The 21,771-nt window shown below is 33.6% G+C and overlaps 2 protein-coding genes across 2 annotated transcripts; one reads left to right on the forward strand and one right to left on the reverse strand.

Moving 5' to 3' along the window:
* Window positions 1-5,911: 5,911 nt before the first annotated feature.
* On the forward strand, window positions 5,912-11,943 carry LOC141666249 (uncharacterized). Its single transcript, XM_074472243.1, has 5 exons — window positions 5,912-6,426; window positions 6,661-6,932; window positions 7,511-7,621; window positions 10,777-10,870; window positions 11,718-11,943. Exons 1-5 carry the CDS (start codon window positions 5,912-5,914, stop codon window positions 11,941-11,943), a joined length of 1,218 nt encoding a protein of 405 aa, XP_074328344.1.
* A 3,720-nt stretch (window positions 11,944-15,663) lies between these two features.
* LOC141666250 (uncharacterized) lies at window positions 15,664-19,366 on the reverse strand. Its single transcript, XM_074472244.1, has 7 exons — window positions 18,887-19,366; window positions 18,649-18,760; window positions 17,771-18,198; window positions 17,437-17,680; window positions 16,740-17,285; window positions 15,987-16,195; window positions 15,664-15,858 (listed from the first exon to the last, which is right to left on the reverse strand). Exons 1-7 carry the CDS (start codon window positions 19,364-19,366, stop codon window positions 15,664-15,666), a joined length of 2,214 nt encoding a protein of 737 aa, XP_074328345.1.
* Window positions 19,367-21,771: the final 2,405 nt, after the last annotated feature.

Raw genomic sequence — 21,771 nt, forward strand, 5'->3', positions numbered from 1 at the left:
AACTTTCCAGATATACCCGAAAGATTAATAGGCTGTGGAAATCGATAAGTGGCCCAATTAATGGTGGGTACAGTACCATCAAAAGGTTAACCACTAGAAGTAAAGATAATTTCATTCACAATCTTGAATTAAGCGTTAGGGCAATTATATTTAATATAAATCATAATTTAAGAAAGGTAATTAAAATCAATTAACAAAATAAGTCACGAAGGTCAAACGAATTCGATAGTGAGAAACAATAATATTTAACAATAACAACAAATAAAGGTTATCTATATTGTAGGTTTAATATTATATAAGAATCTTATAAATGACACGAATGTTCTTGAAGATAAACTCGCCCCACCTATGCTGTGTTGGGCTACCATAAATTAATCTAGGATCACACCTCAATTCACCCAAAAATCTATGTATATGTATTTATATTTGGAAGAGAGAAAAAGGGAGGCTAGTTAGGGTTCTTGTCCTTTTCCTTCATCCTTTTCTTTTTATATCAAAGAGCATATATATACTATCATATAAAAAAAATATTTTGAAGCCTAATTAATATTATTTACATAAGAATAATCCTTACTCTTATTTAGATATTAATATAAATATATGTATATGTCTACTCATATCTGTAATATCCCATATTTTCAGATATTATTAATATTATTATTTGAAGTTGATTATGAGATTATTATGTAAATTTTTGGTGAATTATCTATCTGGTAATTGGAGTTTATGTTTTGGATATTTATATATGATATTCTTCGAATATTCTAATTTTTATATGTGTAGAATAAAATATAGATAATGGGGATATTTTTTGTTAATTTTTGGACTGTTATATGATATTATAATGAATTATTGATTTATTAATTATTTTCTGAATAATTACAAAACTATTTTATAAAGCCGGGAATTGTCCAACTTTATCCGTTTTTGCATTTTTACAATGCGAAACTCTTCCGAAAACTCCTTTCAAACCTAATCTGGATATTCTGAACATTTTCCGTGTTTTAACTTTTTCGATCCGGATTACGGTTTGACTCGTACGCATCCCGGCGCAAAATTTTCGATACAATAATCGTTTTGATAAAACAACAAAACCCGTAATATCGAAGGACGGGATATTATTACATTATATCCAAATCTGATACTAAATTATATCATTTTTTATAGTTACTTAGTGGCTAAGTAATCTATTTTTGGATCCAATATGATCCAACGGGATACTCGTTATGTGTGTAAAATGTATTATATGTGACTGTATGCAATTGGGACGCGTGTTTATTTGCTTCTTTATCGAGGTATTCATTTTATCTCATTTTATGTGTGTTTGAATGTATTTTATGTGTTTTTCAGGATTTTTTTAAATTAGGAAGCGTTTCTATTTCTCAAAAATAAACAAACCAGGCCCCCACCAGGATGTCAAAGCCAATAAAATTTATGTTTTTATTTTTATAAAATTATGCGTATTTCAAATACCTAATATTTTTGTATTTTTTCATTATTCTCAATTTTTGGGGAATTTTGATATAAATTTTGTATTTTATCCTTTTTAAAATTATTCCCCGTAAATATTATTTTTGAGCCTAATTACATTAGTTAGGGGATAAAAACACCCTTAATTAATTTTTGGGGTATAATATTCTGATTAATATAAATAGCGACAAAATATTGTTTATTTTATTTACTTTTATTAAAAATTTCAAGAAATAAAATTGAAAGTCCAAGAACATATTTGGGGGTGTTATTGAGTGTGGGAATTCAACTGAAAAGTTGAAGATGATTCTGGTATCAGATTTTGATGCTCCAGTAGCCGATTTGAAGGCCTCGTTCTTTTCTTCCTTAATCTACCATTAAATCCTTTCGACGATTGGTAATTTTTCAATTCAAAATTTTAGTGTTCTTGAATCGAATAGGGGATTTTTGCTTGAGTAATATTTTGATGATTTTGATGTTATATATGGCTTTATCTTGATGTATGCAATTGATTTATATCAATATCATTGAGATTATAGTATAGATTCATATAGGTCGAGTTAGACATATTAATCAATTGGTTTTATTCGATTTTCTGGGTTTATCAGTGATTGTTTGTATATTCTGATTTTATGGATAGATTGTACGAATTGTAGGCTTCATATTGACGTATAGAACGTCGAGGTTGGTTAAGAAATTGATGATTTCGATGTTCACCGGAATGTGTTACCGACGTTAAGTCGGCGATCGTCGATTCCGACGATTTGGATGATGATTTAGGCTGTTGTTGTTCCCATTGTGTTTTTCGATCAGTTATGATTGATTTTGATGCGAAAAGGTTGAGAAACCCGACTGTTTTCGTCTGAACGGAGGCGGCCAGTAGTGAACTCCGTAGCCGAAATCTGGGCAGGGGTCGCCGGAATTCATCCCAACCCGGACAGGTTGGGTGACCCGGTTATGACCCATTTGGGTTAATTGCAACGCAATTTTGATCTTATTTTATCCAATTTCAAAATCAAAAACCTGTTTCTGGATTTACCCTATTAAAAATAATTCAAAATTCAGTTTTTATTTCTAAAACTGATTTTTTTATTTCCAAATTTAATTTGGTTAATTATTTAATAATTACCTAAATTATTATTTTTTTTATTCCAAAAATTATTCTCTTTTAATTATTTTCAAAAATCCAATTTGATTTGATTATTTATAATTTATTTAATTAATTATTTATGGATTTAATTAATTGATTAAATCATTTAATCATTTAATTTTATTTATAAATAGTTAAATAAAATGTAAATTATTTATAATTAATTCATATAATTCCTAAAAAATACTTTTAAGCTTTTAAAAATTATGTTTTGATATTTAAAAAATCAAATAATATTATTATTAATTGATTTATATTTTCGTACTTTATTCGTAGAAAATAGACTCAGAAAAATATTTTGCTTTCAATAAAAATACTTTCGAGAGCCAAATCCTTTTGTTTCGAAAGGTCGCTTGTTTTGTAAATCGATTTTGAGTCGCGTATTGATTGAAAGGTCATATTTTTGACCCGATTTTAGTTTTAAACGTATTGAGTCAAATGTTTTGAGGAATCGAGGCATGTGTGATATAAATTATGTGATACATGAGTTATGTGCTTATGTGCTATGTGAATTACGTGTGTACGTGGTCAAGATTCTTCTGTTGACTGTGGTAATTATGTGTGGGCTATCGTATGGGTAGACGATAGGATTTTGACGCGCCGTTCGTCGAGTAATTATCGCTCAGATGATTAAAATGATATTTTCTAATTATAGATTTGAGTCTTTCAAGAAGATCAAGACCAGATGGCATGAATGAAGATTAGAGTTGAATAGTATGGAATATTGGGTTGAAACATTGCATGAGCAGCAAATCAGAGATTTAGCGAAGTAAAAGACGGTGAAGCCTTGAGATGACAGACTGAGATAATTGCGTTTCTACGAGTGTGACTAACTGCTAAAAACCCAAAGGCATGTATCCCTATCATCACTTATTGTTCAAGTGATATTTATTTTGAATTTTATTATGCAAATATCTTTATCATCACTTATTGTTCAAGTGATATATATTTTTGATCCTATTATGCAAGTATTGTTTTCCCTATTCTCAGTTCTGAATAGATAAATATTTTACATGTCGATAAAATAAATGATTCCGTTTATGCAAGTACTTATCTGCTATTTTATGTTCAGAATAGTCAAGTGTTTTACTTATCCAACTATCAGATTTATAAAAGTTTGGATTTTGAGAAAGATGACACTGTTTTGTGTTTTCTGCCCAAGTGAATGGGCGAATAAAGTTTTATAAGGGTGTCAAGTTTTATGACCCCTCTCAATAAAAAAATTTAAGTTTGGATGATCACAAATTGCGTAAGAGGCCGTGGCGGCGGTCCAGCGGAGATTTAGTTTTTATACAGGATATAATACCTTTAGGCCGATATGTGCCTTGGGTGCCCCATTTCTTTAGTTGGGTATGCTTCGGTATACTGGTGTTGCTCTGCGACTGATCATCGGCGGCAACACACCGTCGTTCGAGAATTCCAATATAATTATTAAATGATTTTGATAATCATAGAAAAATGATTTATCAACTATTTTAGTTTTGAATAAAGGTGAAATACAGTTTTAATTCAGTTGCTGATTGATGTTGATATATAAGTTATTGTTAAATATCAAAGGTGGTATTAATGCAGATGATTGATGTTGACTTCCATATTTTAGCACGGGTAGGTTGTGAGCATCAAAGTTCGTATTGATATCTAATTTGATATGACATCAAAATGAATATTATTATCAAGAGTTGAGTTTTGAATGAGTTTATGATCCATTCCATAGTCATTTTTTCATGTTATCATTGTTTACGATATTTCCATAAACATTGTTTTATGAGTTTGAGTTATCCTATGTTAACACTTGCAAACTACACAGTATGAGCCATTAAAATGAAGGTCTATATGCCGTGTCACCAAAGGATCCAAAGACAACGGAAGTCGATGACAAGACAGACAAGATTGCACTGGATACAATCTACTAGGGAATTCCTGAAGACATGCTTCTTTCCCTTGCTAATAAGGGAACAACTAAGGAAGCTTGTGAGGCCATCAAGGTCTTCTGTTAAGGGGCTAAAAGAGTGAAAACAACCGAGGTTTAAATACTTAAGGTGGAGTTCGAGTCCATGACAATGAAAGACAATGAGACAATCGACGATTTTAGCATGAAACTGAATGGGTTGGTCACTAAAATTCGAGCATTGGGGGAGGAGATTGCATAGAGTTACGTAGTCAAAAAGATTCTCTGTGCAGTCCCTTCAAAGTTTCTACAAATTGACTCTATCATCGAACATTTAGGAGATCTCGATACTATGTCATTTGAGGAGGCGGTACGCTCTCTCAAAACTCACAAAGAGAGACTTAAGGGCCAGAGTGAAGTAAGAGGAAATCAATTACTTCTCACTAAGGAACAATGGCTCAAAAAGGAAAAGGAGGAAATCAAGCTTTTCCTTACGAGCGAAGAGTTGAAGAGGCTATCACACAAAGGAGGGCATGATATTTCAAATCAGGGGTATCGAGGTCAGGAGGTCTTTCGGGAAGTATGAGACAAAGGCAAGATTCGATGCTTTAATTGTAGTGCATACGGTAACTATGTTGCAGAGTGAAAGAAACCAAGCCGTAATAGGGAGGCAAAGGAGGAAGCTCAGATAGCGCAAATCTCATATGAGGAACTTGCATTGCTTGTGATATAACAGGAGAAAAATGAAAAGGTTAATATGCTGATTAATGAAACACAAGTCGTGCCAAAATTAAGTCAAAATGGTGAAGAGAAGCAGTTGGAATCCAATCTCTACTACTTGGATAACGGGGCCAACAATCATATGACTGGACAACGCTCCGAATTCAACAAATTCGTCGAGAATGTGGCAGGTCAGGTTAAATTTGGGGATGGATCGACAATACAGATAAAGGGTAATGGTTCGATTATATTAAGATACAAGAACAGGGAAACTAGGAAACTCCAGGAGGTGTACTATATTCTGTCTCTATGAAGTAATATAATCAGTCTTGGATAACTTTTGAAAAGTGGGGATAAAATTGTCCTCAACGGGGAACATCATCGGGTTCGTGATGCGAAGGAGAAGCTTCTAATGAAAGTAAAGCGGTCGATAAATAAGTTGTACAAATTGATTATATATAGCGGTGAATCTGAGTGCTTAATGGCCAGCTGTGTGAATGACAACAAGTTATGGCATTCTCAATTTGGTCATGTCAACTATAAGGCAATGAAGCTGAAGTCTATAACTAACATGGTCAACAGAATGCCAGTGATCAACCAGCCTGGTGAAGTGTGTAGCGGGTGTCTAATGTCAAAGAAAACCAGACAAGCTTTTCCTGGAAAGACTAATTTTTCAGCAAACAATGGCCCTCGAAAAAATTCATGGTGACCTCTGCGGTCTTATAACACCCATTACTCCTCGAGGTAACATATATATATTTGTGTTGATTGATGACTATACTCGTATTATGTGGACTTACCTCTTGAAGGATAAGAGCGAAGCTCTCAGTGCTTTTAAAAGCTTTTATGCCCTGTTTGAAAACAGTCAAGACAGAAAGATCATGACACTCAGGATGGACAATGGTGGCGAATTCACATCCAAGAAATTTTCCCGATACTGTGAAGAATCTGGGATTGTACGACATTACTCGGCTTCTTACTCACCTCAACAAAATGGGGTGGTTGAAAGACGCAACAGAACACTAGTGGAAATGTCTCGAAGTCTCTTAAAGGAAAGAAATGTGCCAAATTATATTTGGGGGGAAGCTGTTAGACATTCCACATATCTAATCAATAGACTGCCCACCCGTGTAGTGACAGGAATTGTGCCATATGAGGCTTGGAAAAAAACCATATATGGAACATTTGCTAGTGTTCGGTTGTATGGCGTATATGAGACTACCTCTAGTGAATTTAAGAAAACTTGATAACAGAAGTAAAGCGGTTATTTATCTTGGCAAGGATCATAAGGCGGAAAGAATTTATGTTAGTCATGACGTGGTAATTAAAGAACAGAAATCCTGGTGTAGGGACACAAAAACAACCCCAATGGAAATTAAACCCAACTGTTCAGTGTAACTACAATTGATCAAAATTTTGATAAAACTCACAGAGGTGAACCGGAGGGGGATACACCAAGCACCACCGAATCTCTAACGAGTCCTGGATCTGAGGATGAGGCCCAAAATTTCAGGTCTATTTCTAAAAATTATGCTGAAACTGAACCAACTGAATTAGAGGATGAAGAATTGTTCTTGATGGGAGTAGATGAATTAGCAAACTACACTCAAGCGGAAAAACAGAGTGAGTGGAAGAAAGCAATTCAAGTTGAGATGGAAGCTGTTGAGAAAAACGACACTTGGGAATTAACGGAACTGCCACAAGGTCAAAAACCCATTGGTTTAAATTGGATTTACAAGATCAAATGAGATGCTGATGGAATATTATAAAACACAAGGCAAGAATCGTTGCCAAGGGACATGTACAAAAACAAGGCGTAGATTATGACGAGGTGTTTGCACCAATTACTCGAATTGAAACAATTCACTTACTTCTTGCTCTTGCGGCAAAAGGAATATTTCAGAGTTCAAGAAATAGATGGCAAAGAAATTTGATATGATAGACTTGGGGAAGTTAACTTATTATCTAGGAATAGCAGTTGAGCAAAGGGAAGGCTATATTCAACTAAAGTAGTCGGGATTTGTGAAAAAAATTCTTATCAAAGCTGGGTTGATGGATTGTAACTCGACTAAAGTTCCAATGCACCTAAGGAAGTTATTAACAAAGTCGAGTGTGGTATACCGCTGAATTCCACTGAATTTAAAAGCCTAGTGGAGGCCTAAGATACCTGGTTTCATACCAGGCCAGACGTAGCTTACTCGGTAGGCATCATAAGTAGGTTTATGGAAAAACCCAGAAAGATGCATCTGGCAGCAGTTAAGCGTATTCTTTGATATGTAAAGGGGACATGGGATTTGCGCTGGTGTACTCAAGAAATAGCAATAATGAAGTGAAAATTGGTTACTCGGATAACGACCTTGCAGGACCCCTAGAGGACAGGGAAAGTATCAGAGGTATGGTGTTCTATCTTAATGACAGTCTAACTACTTGGTCGTCTCAAAAAAAAGTTGTGTGGCACTCTTCTCCTGTGAGGCCGAGCTTATGGCAACAACAGGAGCTGCTTGTCAAGTTATATCGTTGAGAAAGTTACTATCGTAGATTATAAATTACAATATTGGTCTGGTAACTGTATTCATTGATAACAAATTGGCCATTGATCTGGCCAAGAATCTAATGTTTCATAACATAAGTAAATATATAGACATACTTTATCATTTTCTTTGGGAGTGTGTTAAGAATGGGGAAATTGTTGTAAAACATGTGAGCTTTGAAGAACAGCGTGTTAATCATTTTACCAAAGCTCTCACGGCTGTTAAGTTTGAAAACATGAGGTCCTTACTTCGAGTTAGACGTTCTGCTTAATCGAGTTTAGATTAGTGGGGAGTTTTTTAGTAATTAATCTAAACTAAAATTATTTTATTATATTTTATCTGTCATTTGTTTATCTGTTAATGTGTATGTCTGATCTGGTAAGATTAGACGTGGTGATGGCGTGGTTAGCGATTTAGTGGGAGCTAAAGTGAATAAAGTTAGTGGTTGACTATTTATACCGGTTTTAGGTGTTCAGTTGCTATTTTGTACCACATGTTCTCTCTGGCATTGGGTATTAGTATCTCAGTTTGATTTAATAAAGAATCAAGTAGCTTGGATGTATTTGTTTTTATTTTCTCCGGTTCTTTACGAACACATATTTCACTCTAGGCTGTTTATTTTTGCACCTACATGTTTGAGTCTACAAAGTTAAGTTATGATAAAAATTTATTCACTTCATTTACTAACATGCTTGCTTCCCTTTGTTTTTTTCAAAGTTTGCTTCACTTTTGTTGAGTGAGCAAGAACGAGTTTCTTGGAAATTTTCTTCTAAATTTTTTATGCTACATGTACCTTCACATTTTTGGAGTCACAAACACCAGTTTTAAAGTTGTTAATTAAACATATAAATAGAAAATATCTTTATATTAAATTTGTCATCTTTCAATCTATCCTCATTGTAAAGCTTCTAATTTTTCAACTCTCACTGTGTTTGCAAATATTTTTCTGATGAGAGTAATACAACTTCTAAAAGAGTATTTGCTCGGTCTAAAGTAGCACAGCTCGTAGAAGAGTCTCCTTTGCAGCTGTGATCCAATTTTTCTTCTAGATGAGATTTTCGTCATATTAAAATCTTCTTGCTGGTATCCTTTTTTTCATTCTTTGCCCTTTTAAAATCCATCCATATTGATAGCTAGGAACTGCAAGTAACGAAAATTAAACATATATTAGAAATTAGAAAATGAATAAATTCTCCAAATTTATTTAACATCACTATTCATTGCAAACCTGTAACTAATTCTCTTGTGTGGGTTCTTATAGTATGAAGATGAGATAAGTCATCAGTTTCATGTTCACTTTTCCATCTTTTTTACATTCCCCGCTTTCTTAACCTTAATATTGATAATTCTTTCTCATTTATCATCCTGTTATAATGTATAAACTCTTTTAAAGCATCCCCAACATTTAAAAAAAATGAATACTTCCAATGTACAAATATTTTAAATCTATTCACTATGAGAAATGATTGATTTAGTATTGACAACCACAATATTTCTTTTTGAATAAATATTGTGTATCATATGTGAAAAATAAGAGATTTTTTTAGGACACTTTAAACATGGTCATGAAATAATGGGGCAAGAGATGTTAAAAAATCTACTTTTTATAAATGAGATTCATGCTTTTAGTCATTAGCCACTTAGCACTTAGCAGCATACATACAACTACTCTCATTACCTCCATTAACTTGTTCTTACTTTTAAATAAAATGTCTGTTTTAAATGTAAATTGAAGTTTAGTGACTTAATAAAGTTTTGAATGGTATGTTTTAAAAAATTTTAATATTAAATTAAAAATAGAAAAAATATGTTTTTCTTTATAAACATATAAAACTTGAATTTATATTTTTATACCTTTTTAGCTATTATGTCACTTAAACCTTTTATGAGACTAGATAAACTCTATTATTATTTTATACACTTGTCCTCCACAATCATTATTAGAGACGTATAAATATTTTAAAGTTTGATTCTACTTTGAGGTATGCTCCAATATCATTATTATAGGCATATCAATATTTTGAAGTTTGGTTCTATTTTAAGGTATGATTTGAAGAATATTTTGACCATCTGGTCTCTTCAATGAAGGTTACAGGTTGGTTGTTTATGCTGTATGTGATGCTAGTTTATTTTTTTTTTTGGTCTCACTAGCATAAAGTTTATTGATTAACAAAATCATTCATTGCCTGTATGTGTTGTGGTTCCAATTAAGGAAAAATTTGGTTGAGCACAAGATTTTATAATTCTCATACTCATTTATAGATGTGAATTTGACAAAATTAGCTACTATAAATTGACATTAAAGTTGCTGGTGCATGATTTTTTGAAGGTGCATATTTGTTTTTTATATTTATTTCACATGTGACCATTCACCATAAAAAAATAGCCAGGTTTTGTGTATCAGCATTATATGCTCGTCCGCCCAAGTATGATCAATAGTCTAATATAAGGAAAACACACTTGTACTCATCTTTAAAGGAGTTTCGGGCCCCGTAAAAAGGTTTTGGTAATAAGGTTCTTATAATTGGTTAGGGCCGACAGCTTTTGATAAGGTTCTTATAATTTTTTATTTATATAAATTATTTAGATCAATTAGTCATTTTTTCCTAAGCTTCCAATTCTAGTCGGCAACATTCACCAACAACCAAATATCCAATCATACTTATTTATACTTTATGTACAAAAATCAACCACTATCCATATTTCAAATAAAATTTTGGGGAAAGTAGTAATATCCTAAATACATAGCATCTATACATCTATTTCATACATAAATTTTTTCCCTTTTTTCATTTTACTTTATCGCTCTAGAATTATATTGGAAGTCTAACATCTAGTACACCAACTGTACCATAGATATATTAATCGATGAGAAGATAATGATCGGGCTAACGGAAGAACACACCATTAATTCTCATTGGATAAGCTTTTTAGGGAAGATCTTTAACAGTTTCCTACGGTATTGTGGTGCTCCCACTTTATTAGTTTTGATTTTTGTATGTGTTATTCGTAAACAGGGGGTGGGTTCCAATTTGCTAGTTTGAATGTAGGACATTTAAAAAAAATTGAATTGGCCGATGTATTGCGAATAAAGAAAAATGGCTGTGCCTTGTATTCAAGAAACTAAATGGAAGGGGAACAGACTAAAGAGGAAATTAGGTTTAAACTTTGTCATTCAGGGTTAGTTAATTCACAGGATGGTGTAGGTATATTGTTATCTTCGGACCTCAAGGAAAAAGTAGTTGAAGTCAAATGATGCGGTGGTAGAAGCAGGTATCTAAAATGACTTACTCGGACAATAGTTGGAACAGTGGCTGTAATTGCCAAAAATTGGTTATGGATCATTTCCGGTCAAGAACGGGTTAATTGATATCAAATTGGGGAAAAAGAATGAAGGATTAGACTGCAACGCACGAAGGGAGGACGCACCCTATATGTAGGACGTGTCCAATATGGGATAGACTATGTAATATGGATTTTTTGAAATTAAGGTTGTAATGCAAACGGATGTGGAGGAAATCTCAATGCATCGAGGGACGTGTCTAGGGTATCAGACACCCCTTCAAGGAAGTGAAGGGAAGGAGATTGATTGTCCGCGTGTATGAGTAATAATATAGGGAAGAGGTGTGCATTTCACAAGGTGTGGACGCGTTCTGGCCTAAAGGAATTCACGACTTTGGATTTACTCAGGCATTCTGTGCTTCTTCTCATTTAGGACAAGTGCAAGCATTGAAGGAACAATGAATGATTATTTTTACTAATATTTTATTGTCGGTATTCTTTGAAGAATTCCCTTCTTGAGTCGGTCAAGGAGTAGGATGTTCGTGAAAAGCTTGAAGACCTTTATGGGTATGCCTAATGATTGAAGGCATTCTCCTGTATTGAAACGGTGTCCTTGTTGGGGATACGGGGTGAATATTGGTATGTTCTTTGGGTGTTTTATTCTTATATTCAACAGGTGTTATCGTTTGAGAACTTTAGAGTCATCCTGCACATTGCACCTAAGAGCTTGCGATCATCTGCCCTCCTATCTGGTGGGTTATCCTAATTTGGGGGACAGGGATGTGTCTGAAATTTGGGGTGAACCGTGGCTAGACCTACGTCGTAAATCAAGGGAGATAGTTTTAGTGAAGTGTTATCCTGACACAGGGAGATGCACTATTCCTGAAGTTCTACGATTATGAGCGAGCCTCGGGCATTCGCGGTTGGACCCCATAGTTGGACAATCCTAAAGCTAGCGGAATATGTATTCTGGAGGGACTTCTACCAGGCCCAGGAATGAGAAGTCTAAGCCCATTAGATTTCTTATTCCCCAATAACTATGTCAGGGTTTATCCCTATATAAAGGGTACATAGGCACATCGACAGGGTAAGAAGTTGAGAGATGATAAGGAGCCACCACTTACCTTAATCAAACTCATCCACCAATTATCACACAACGACCACACACACTTTATTTTCCGGTGAAAAACCACCATGACAGATCTTGATTCCAGCAAGAAACCTCAAACTTTGTTGTTACCAAATTCCCCCATGAATAGTGGTCTATGTATATGTTCCTCAATTCAGGTTCAATGATATTGAATTTATAGAGTTTTGGCACTTTTTGGATTATTTGGTTCAAAGTATCGAAATGACTAATTTTATTTATCAGTGTGAACTTTAATGATCATATCGGTGGTCGAGTGGATGACTATCATGGCATTCATGGTATTCTGATATTGGTGTTATTAATGAAAATGGATTATATCGTTTAGAATTTGTGAGAGCGCACGATTTAGTGATTGTGAATTTTTATTGTTGAAAGAGTGATGATAATATGAATACTTTTAGAAGTGGGGGGCATGCCACCCAAATTGGTAATGTACTTATACAAGATAGTGATATTAGATTTAGTTAGAATTTCAGGTTTTTACAAAAGAAGCATGTGCTTTACAACATCGACTCTTAGAAAGTGGTGATTTGGTTGCCAATATGAGGATTGTCGGGCCAAGATTACTTTAACAAAATTTGAAAGGGTTCAAGGCCGAAGAACTTCAGGAGTTGCTTCAAAGTTGTTTCATGCATGGGGGATGCAGAAGAAATGTTGACAATAGTGGTATATTATATTCGACATGTAGCAAAGATGACAATAATGGATGCAGAAGTATCCACGTATCGACACACACTAGTACAAAAAGTGCCATACGCGGCTGTCCAAATGGGTGATATGCGTCTGTTCACAATAGATGCGTATGGAGGAGACGTATCGTTATGAGATATATGCGTCAGTTAATAAACAGACGTATAAATATATTGGTCTGTTATAAACAGCCGCAAAACATCAACAAACAGCTGCAAAAAGTCTTCATAATTACGTCTGCTTCTCTTAACAGACGCATAATATTTATTTGCATCTGCTTATAACAGCCGCATTAGACCAAAAAACAGACGCTTATTATAAACCGTTATGTGTCTGTTTAAGCTTAACAGCCGCAAAAAGTTTTTTTTATATAAAATTTATATTATTCATGTATACATCAGCATACATCATATTGTCCATACCAGTACAATCAATATATACATTCTCCTCCCCCACAAATATATAAAACTTGGATATCCAATATACATCTCAATCACAACCAGACTAAAATTACTACAACATAAAGAATGGTGCTCAATTCAATAAAACTATCACAAAATCAATGATCTCAATATCAAAGTACAATGTTTCATAATAATAAAAGTCTTTAACCTTAATTTTTTCTCGGCAAAAAATAATAACAACTCCATCATCCCTACTAATCCTACAAATATTCATTCACAAAATAATCAGCCCAAAGGTCTCTAATTTCATCAATATTGTCGAGTATAGGATTCTGCCCTTCCAATACCCTGCAATAGTATATACATATCAACATTAATTAATATTCATATTTCCATCACACTTGAAATATTTGATGTGGTTTCCAAGTACCTTAGCCCAATTATTCTTTCCGGTTCTACAATATCGTGAGACTAAATCAAACATGTACCTCATAACATAATAACCACACTCGGTACCTCCACATTGTTGAGGACACTAAAAAACCAAAACCAATCATATATTCCATTAAAGAAAAAATAAATTGACTTGTAAAATAAAAATTATAAAAAGGTACCATAATATTTTCATGCCAATGCATCCTACTATCCATATAATGTTCTTGTTGCCTTTTGGAACCACATAGACTTGATATGCCCTATGAATTAAGAAAAAGTAAGCCACCTTTAAACAAAAAGAACACATCAAAAATGATATCTTATTCTTCATAATTACATACAATACTTACACATTCAAAAATCCTTTGATGTGAATCTTTGGAGTTTTTATTATGGAACTGAACACAAAAACATCACTTCGCGACAAAGATAAAAGTAACATCTAGTGATTACTACAAAAAGTATATATAAAATAGAGTTAGATATAAATTAATAGATTATTATTAATTACCAACATTTAATATGCTTACTCTTCAATGTAAGGTGCCAAGATAAAACATTTTTTCGTGATTCCAGCATAACTTCAGTCATATAAGCAGTTATTCGATACGGATTTTTACGCACCAGTGCCAATGCTGACGGGCACATGAATCCAAAATCATCAATATTAGATTCCTTGCACAATTTATTAATGTACCTAAATTTTAATTTAAAGACATGTCAGAAGATAGTTTGTAGGATAAACATGCATCTTTTCATATTTATGAAATTAACCATCATAGAAAAATGGAAGTATAGACTCACCATGAATATCTGCAAAATGGGTATATTCAAGCAACTCATCCTCAAAAATTCAGCTATATCATCGCGTGAGACTGATATGGGTTGTCCTCCAACAAGATTGCACTTAAAAACTTCACTATCCTTGACAACATTGGTAATTTTAGATTTAGCAGGCAACATCATCACATCATGCAAATATTTACAATTTTCGCTCAGATTTTGTAATTCTTCATCACGATTAAAAGGCCCTTCATGCTTTTGAGTATGGGTTGCAGACCCTTTGCTAGGGATCATTTTTAGTTTTTGATGGACTTTTGTCTTCTCAGGTACAATAGGATCCTAATTGAAAGGGTACCAAGTTTATATTTTGAAATAATAAGTAAAAAGTTTGAACCATTATTTGTAAGGCAAACGTGTAATCAAAATGACAAATGTAATTTCAAATTCTCACATGTCCTAATAGAATTAGATTTTTTGGCCATTGGACAAAGCTAACGCTTGCATCACCAACCATAATGTGCTCACTGCATGGCCGGAAGAGAGGTTGTTTTATATTCACCAAAGACATCATCAACACATACTTTAATATTTTCTGGCGCTATTTGTACACCATGAACCATGTCAGCCCTGGTAAAATTGATGGAAAAACTGTCCCCTTGCCACAATCTGTTTTTTTGATTTAGAGTTCATCACACAGACGACATGGGGTGGGATTCTGCATTACAAATAGGAAACTATTAGTAAAAGGCTTTAATAGACTAGAGATTGTGTAAAGGTACATCTGTAGGCATATATATAACATACAAAACTGCCATTAAGTGTCAAATTTGAATTTCCTGCTTTTTTTGTAAATTAACACTCCTGACACTTGCGTACCTGAATATCTAGTAAAGGATCTGGAGTGTTTGGGTCCACGGATTGGCAGCTACTACGAATTACCTCATTTGGTGGGGTACAAAGCTCAATTTCAAAATTGTTAGGAAGCGGCATACCAATTTGCATAAAATGATCTAAGATGCCCGCAAGTTTCTAATGCATTTCATTAACCTCGCTACTATACTTTGCATGCATCTCACTGATTTCTTTATTATACTTCCCATGAATCTCACTCATTTCTTCCTTGCACTCCTCCCTCACTCTCCTGGTAATAGTAGCCAAGTCTAAGAGATAGTCCTGCTATTTTGCATATTTTTTCCTGATCCAAACACATCGCGAATGCAAGCCCCTCCTCCAACCCCTCTAACGTGTCCACCATGCTCCTTTTTTTCAAGTGCACGTGTCAAAATATCATCATGACCGTGTGGACTCCATGACCCTTCATATATTTTATCATGCCAGGCTACCTGTTCCAATACCTGGACACTACATAGTACATAATAATTTTTAATGTTTACTGGAATTTAAATTATCTAGACGTGCCACAATACAATACTATGAAGTCTATAAGATAAATGTATTCTAACATATAGATGAAGCAATTTACCATTTTTTCAAACACTTCCTTGGTGGAAGCTTTAGGGAAAAAATAACCTTCTCCCTCCTTCTTCTTAAGTCGTGCTCTAATCCAATCAAAACCACGACCAGTACAATCATTAGATAATATAGACGGATCAATGCATTCAGACTGAGACAAATGAGCAATAGGGTCCTCTTTTTGCCATTCAATCCTCTTTTCATCATAGCCACCCTTTCCTAGATAATGTGAATGTGTGTTATTTTTTTGACGTTCTGTGCTTTCTCACGAATTTCCTGTTCCAAAACAACCAATTACTAGTTACTTTAATTAGAGAACAACTAATATTGCTGCTGTTACCTTGATTACTTAAAAATTTGCAAAAACCATGAATAAATCTAGAATCTTTTCTTGGATTGATTCAAACTAGATTCTGTACTTTCTTCCATTAATAAATCTGAAAAAAGAGCAAGTTCAGTTTGTAAGCGGCATATCATGAAGACTAAAGAATTAAATGTATAATAAATTATGCATGTTATGTCGTACATGTTAAGTTTGCACAGATTACATAAACAATTTCCCACAACTATAATAAACTAGACTAATAAAAAAAAAAGTAACGAAATAATCTATTAAACCTACAACAAGATAGAAAAATAAAAACTAATAAACATATGCAATAAGCTAGACGTGGAAAAAAATAAAGAAAGAAACTAACATGACAGGTTAAGCATCTTACATATTTTATTTAATCAATCCACATTCCTTCATCGTGGTCATTACGAATGTAATGTGAATTAAAATTCTCGTCCTCGTATGAGGTTGGCAGCTCGGTAGAGAAAGGGGGATTCTCATTAAATTGGTTGTATTCATCTTCATCTACAACATCATCAATACCGAGAATTCGTCTCTTACCTTGAACAACAATCGAATATTTAGAGTCAACACGGTCTTCAATGTAAAAAACTTGTTTCACTTGTGTGGCAAGTATGAATGGGTCATCTTCATGACCAAAGCGACTAAAGTCCACCAAAGTGAAACCTAACTCATCCACTCGAACACCACGCCGAATATTAAACCACTTACATTTAAATAAAGCGATTTTAAATTCTTTATAATCAAGCCCAGATATGTTCAATAACCCCATAATATGAATTTTTACATCTCGTGATTGATTGTTAGCATTTCTATCAATTTCTGTCGACGACACTCCTACACACACTCCGCTATTCTGCATAGCGCTTTTTCGATCTTGATATTTGGTATAGAATGTGTATCCATTAACATCATAACTTTCATATGACCTCACAAGAACTCCAGGTCCATAGGCTAACCATTATATCGTATTAGAAACTGAACTAGGTGCTTGTGATATGAGAGACATTACTTGATCTTTAAACCATTCACCAAAAGAGCTGTTTTGTTCATATAACACCCACTTGCGACTCTTAGAAGGATGCATTTGGAAAATTTGGGTTACGTTCCTCCAAGTAGGCATTTACTTCTGTCATGTGTTGTAGTACAAATAGATGAGCTCTATCAAGTATTTCAGCACCCGGAGAGATCATTTTTAGGCCCAATGTACCATGACCTTGAAGTCTACCCTCATGTCGAGATCTTGGAATCCCAATGGGATCCGTACTTGCTAAATAATCCGTGTAAAATTCAATTACCTCCTCCACATAATATGCTTCAACTATACTACCTTCAGGTCGATATCGACTCTTCACATATCCTTTCAACGTTCATAAAAATCTCTCAAAAGGATACATGTGACAAAGTATGAAATACTGCTCAAATTGGCAAAGTGTAACAATAATGTCAACTTGTAATTTATCCAACGAATCAGGATCAATCACTTTACTGCATATAGTGTTAAAGAACAAACAAAGCTTCGTAATTACAAATCTGACATGCTTCGGTAGTATTCCTTGAATTGCAATTGGTAGCAATTGTTGCAATAACACGTGACAATCATGTGACTTCAAACCCACAAGTTTCAAATCTTTCATTGATACCAGCTTTTTAATATTTGAAGAATATCCATGCGGAGCTTTCACACTAGATAAATATTTACAAAAGCTAATTTTCTCTTTCCTAGATAAAGTATTACACGCCGAAGGTAGATATGAACGCTTTGTAGACACTTGTGGCGCTAACTCTTTTCGAATTCCCATTTCTTGCATGTCTAGTCTAGCCTTGATCCCATCCTTTGTTTTTCCAGGTAAATTCAACAATGTTCCTATAATACTTTCACAAACATTTTTTTCAATATGCAAAGTGTTTCCAATATGGAAGCTCCCAAAATATGGATCTCTTTTTCCAAATATTATCTTGAGGCATTTTACAGAGCTTTCCAAGTTCAACATCAAGATCTTTGACCCTCTCGAAGGTCTCCAGTCCACTTAAAGGCATACAAGCTCCACGAGTCTCGACATGTCCATCAAAAGACTTCTTGTCCTTACGATACGGGTGGTTGCGAGGAAGAAATCTTAGATGATTCATATATACATTTTTTTGTCGTATTTTAAGCGGTAGGTGCTTGTACCATCTTCCCATATTGGGCATGCTTTTGCTCCTTTAATGGGGTATCCCGAAAGGTTACCATAACCCGGAAAATCACTTATGGTGCAAAATATCATGGCACGTAAATTAAAATGTGACTGATTTTAGGAATCATACACCGTCACACCTTCGTCCCATAATAATTTCAAATCTTCAATAAGCGGCTGAAGATAAACATCTATGTTATTTCCGGGCTCTTTAGGTCCAGATATTAGCACATATAACATTATATATTTGCGCTTCATACACAACCAAGGAGGCAAATTATAAATCATGAGAAGAACCGGCCAAGTGCTATGATTACAACTTAAAGTACGATAAGGATTCATGCCATATGCACAAAGACCAAGTCATAAATTCCTCACCTCAGCACCAAATTCTGGAAACATTCCATCAATGCTCCTCCATTGTGGAGAGTCACTTGGATGTCTAAGCATCCCATCTGACTTTCTCCATTCTGCATGCCATCTTAAATATTTAGCATCTTTTACATTCGCATAAAGGCATTTGAAACGTTCCACAATAGGTAGATACCAAACCACTTTAGCAGGAGGCCTTTTCTTTTTCTCTTCTGCTGAATTATTACCATCTGGCTTATACCGAGATGCTCCACACTTAGGACATACGTGTAAATCTTCATTGTCATTTCGAAACAAAATAGAGTCATTTGGACGTGCATGTATCTTTTTCACATCCATTCCCATTGGACATAGTATCTTCTTAGCCTCGTACATAGAATTTGGGAGCTCATTATTTGGAGGAAGTATGCCTCTCATAAGTTTTAATAGGTCTGTAAAACTCTTATCAGTCCACCCATATTTTACTTTCATTCTACACAACTTCATTGTTGTTGACAATATAGTGAATTCACTATTGCAACGGGGATACAAAAGTTTCTTTGAATCTCTCACTAAGTTTTAAAGAATTTATGGCCGGTGAATGAAATGGTCTTCCACATCTTCTATCATCTCTTCTACTCTATCATTGATCTTATCATTATAATCTTCATCAATGGTCTTACTATTTTCCTCATCTTCACAATTTCGATGAGAACTCTCACCTGAATCAATTACCTCCCCATGCCAAATCCACTTAGTGTAATTCTTTTTGAAACCATGACTAAATAGATGGTCCTGCATAGTCTCAATCTTAGAAAAAAATTTCATGTTAAGGCAAAATTGACAAAGACACAGATCAAGTCTTTGTATCCATTTTCCTTCTCTTTATTTTCTTGGTGTTTTAGAGCACACCAAATAAATTCATTAACTCCCCTGATATAATCCTCCTCCATATGTGAGATAGTGTACATCCATGTTTGACGATCCATTTACTATTTTCCATGTAATCAAAAATTGAAAAATATCACACCAATCAGGATAATAAAAAAAAGAGGACACTTTCTAAGCATTAAAATAGTCCTGCAAAATTCTGCAACTAGAGAAAAAAATTATACATCAAAGGAAAAATCGAATATACAGAAAAAAAATAACATATTGCAGATTTTATTATTAAATTTTACCAATATCATAATTCATTAATATATCTGTCCATTTATTTCCTTTTAAATAGACTGAAATAGGTTCTGCCATTATATCTATGGTATGGAACATTTTTTTAGGTAGGTGTATATGTATATAGTAAAAGTGAAAAAGATAGCAAAAAAAATCCTCTAATTTTTAGTCTTGCTCTACAAAAATTGTAAATATAAACGAAGAGTTAAAAATATTATACACTTAAATAATTTTTTATTGTTATCTTAAATAAGTAATTAAATTTAAGAAATATTAACATAAAAATCATGTTAATAAGAGTAAATACTTGCTTTGAAAATTGCAACTAGTGTTAACCAGATAGACTCTAACTCCTAGATATAATTACTATTTTTAATGACTTCATTAAAGTTAATTAATTGATCTATACACACTAATTCTTATTAGTATATTATTAGTTTTCAATCTTTAGGTAATTAGTTTAATTTTAAATTATATCGAATTTTAAATATGAAATAAATTGAATAATCGGTTTATATAAACTTAAAGAATTATACATAAATAAAACCTTACATGTATTATTTATTTCTTTTATTTTTAAATTTCTACTTTCTAAAATTTAATAGTTTGTTAGAAATGTTGATTATAAAATTATTATTAGTATATTTACTTGAAAAAATGTTAAAAAGCCTGATATTTGTAGTTATTTTTCTTATTGCCAAATGCTCCAGGTCTACAAGGTGGATTACAGGTTTTCAGTATACAGGATCATATGATTGTCTAAATGTGTAAGAATTAAAAATATTTTATAGAATCAACACAATCACCTACAAACTAGTAATTATTTTTGATCATTCTATGAGAGAAGTTTCCTATACATGGCAGGCATCAAAATCTAACATATACACATTCATGACTTTAACATAAAAAGGGAATGGATGAGGACTCTATACTAATTATTTCAGGACTACTACATTTTAGTAAAAGAAGATAACACTAATATACAATAAAAGATAAATTACTGAGGATACTTAACTCACCTGTTTGACAACATTAGGTCACAATATAGATGTTAATAACATGGGGGAATCTAAGCATCAAGTGATAGGATTATGATCAAGGGGAGAAAAAAAATATGATCAAGAGGAGGATATGAGTGTAACTGTGTAAAATATTTGTCCACACTGCCACCAAGGCATTAAAAGTAAGGTGGATGGTTAGGAGATCAAGGTATGTTCTGTTCAAGTATGAAGATGAGCCCAATATTTATTTAATTTGATATTCTTGAGTGGGTCTAATAATGATGTCACTAGATTATTTGGTCCTAATTAATGCTTACAAACTTGCCACTGTATCTTCTTCAGATACTCTTATATCCTATTGAAAATAGTTCTATTGTTAATGTGGGAACTTAAAGTCAAGGTTTCAGTGAACGAGGTCCTAGGGAAGCTGTTTCTCAGAAGGGCACTGTTATAGAGAACTATTATATAAAATCTTATAAACCCAGGCCAAACTGAAGTTTTTTATTAACAAGGTGTGCAAGTTGTCCAGGGAAAATGATTCTTGAATTTTTCAACAAACCTGGTCTTAGGAATGAAGATAATAGTAGCAACACGGCTACAAAAACCCTAAAAACAGCGGAATGCCTACACGTAAACTAGAAGCTTATTTCTTGTCATTTTCCTTTATGATCCAGAGTGCTCAGTTTTTTCTATCAATTTTTCCTTAATGAAGAATGCTAATGCTCAGTGAAACCAACA

The sequence above is a fragment of the Apium graveolens genome, chromosome 6 (assembly GCF_009905375.1).
Source record: "Apium graveolens cultivar Ventura chromosome 6, ASM990537v1, whole genome shotgun sequence".
Lineage (NCBI taxonomy): Eukaryota > Viridiplantae > Streptophyta > Magnoliopsida > Apiales > Apiaceae > Apium > Apium graveolens.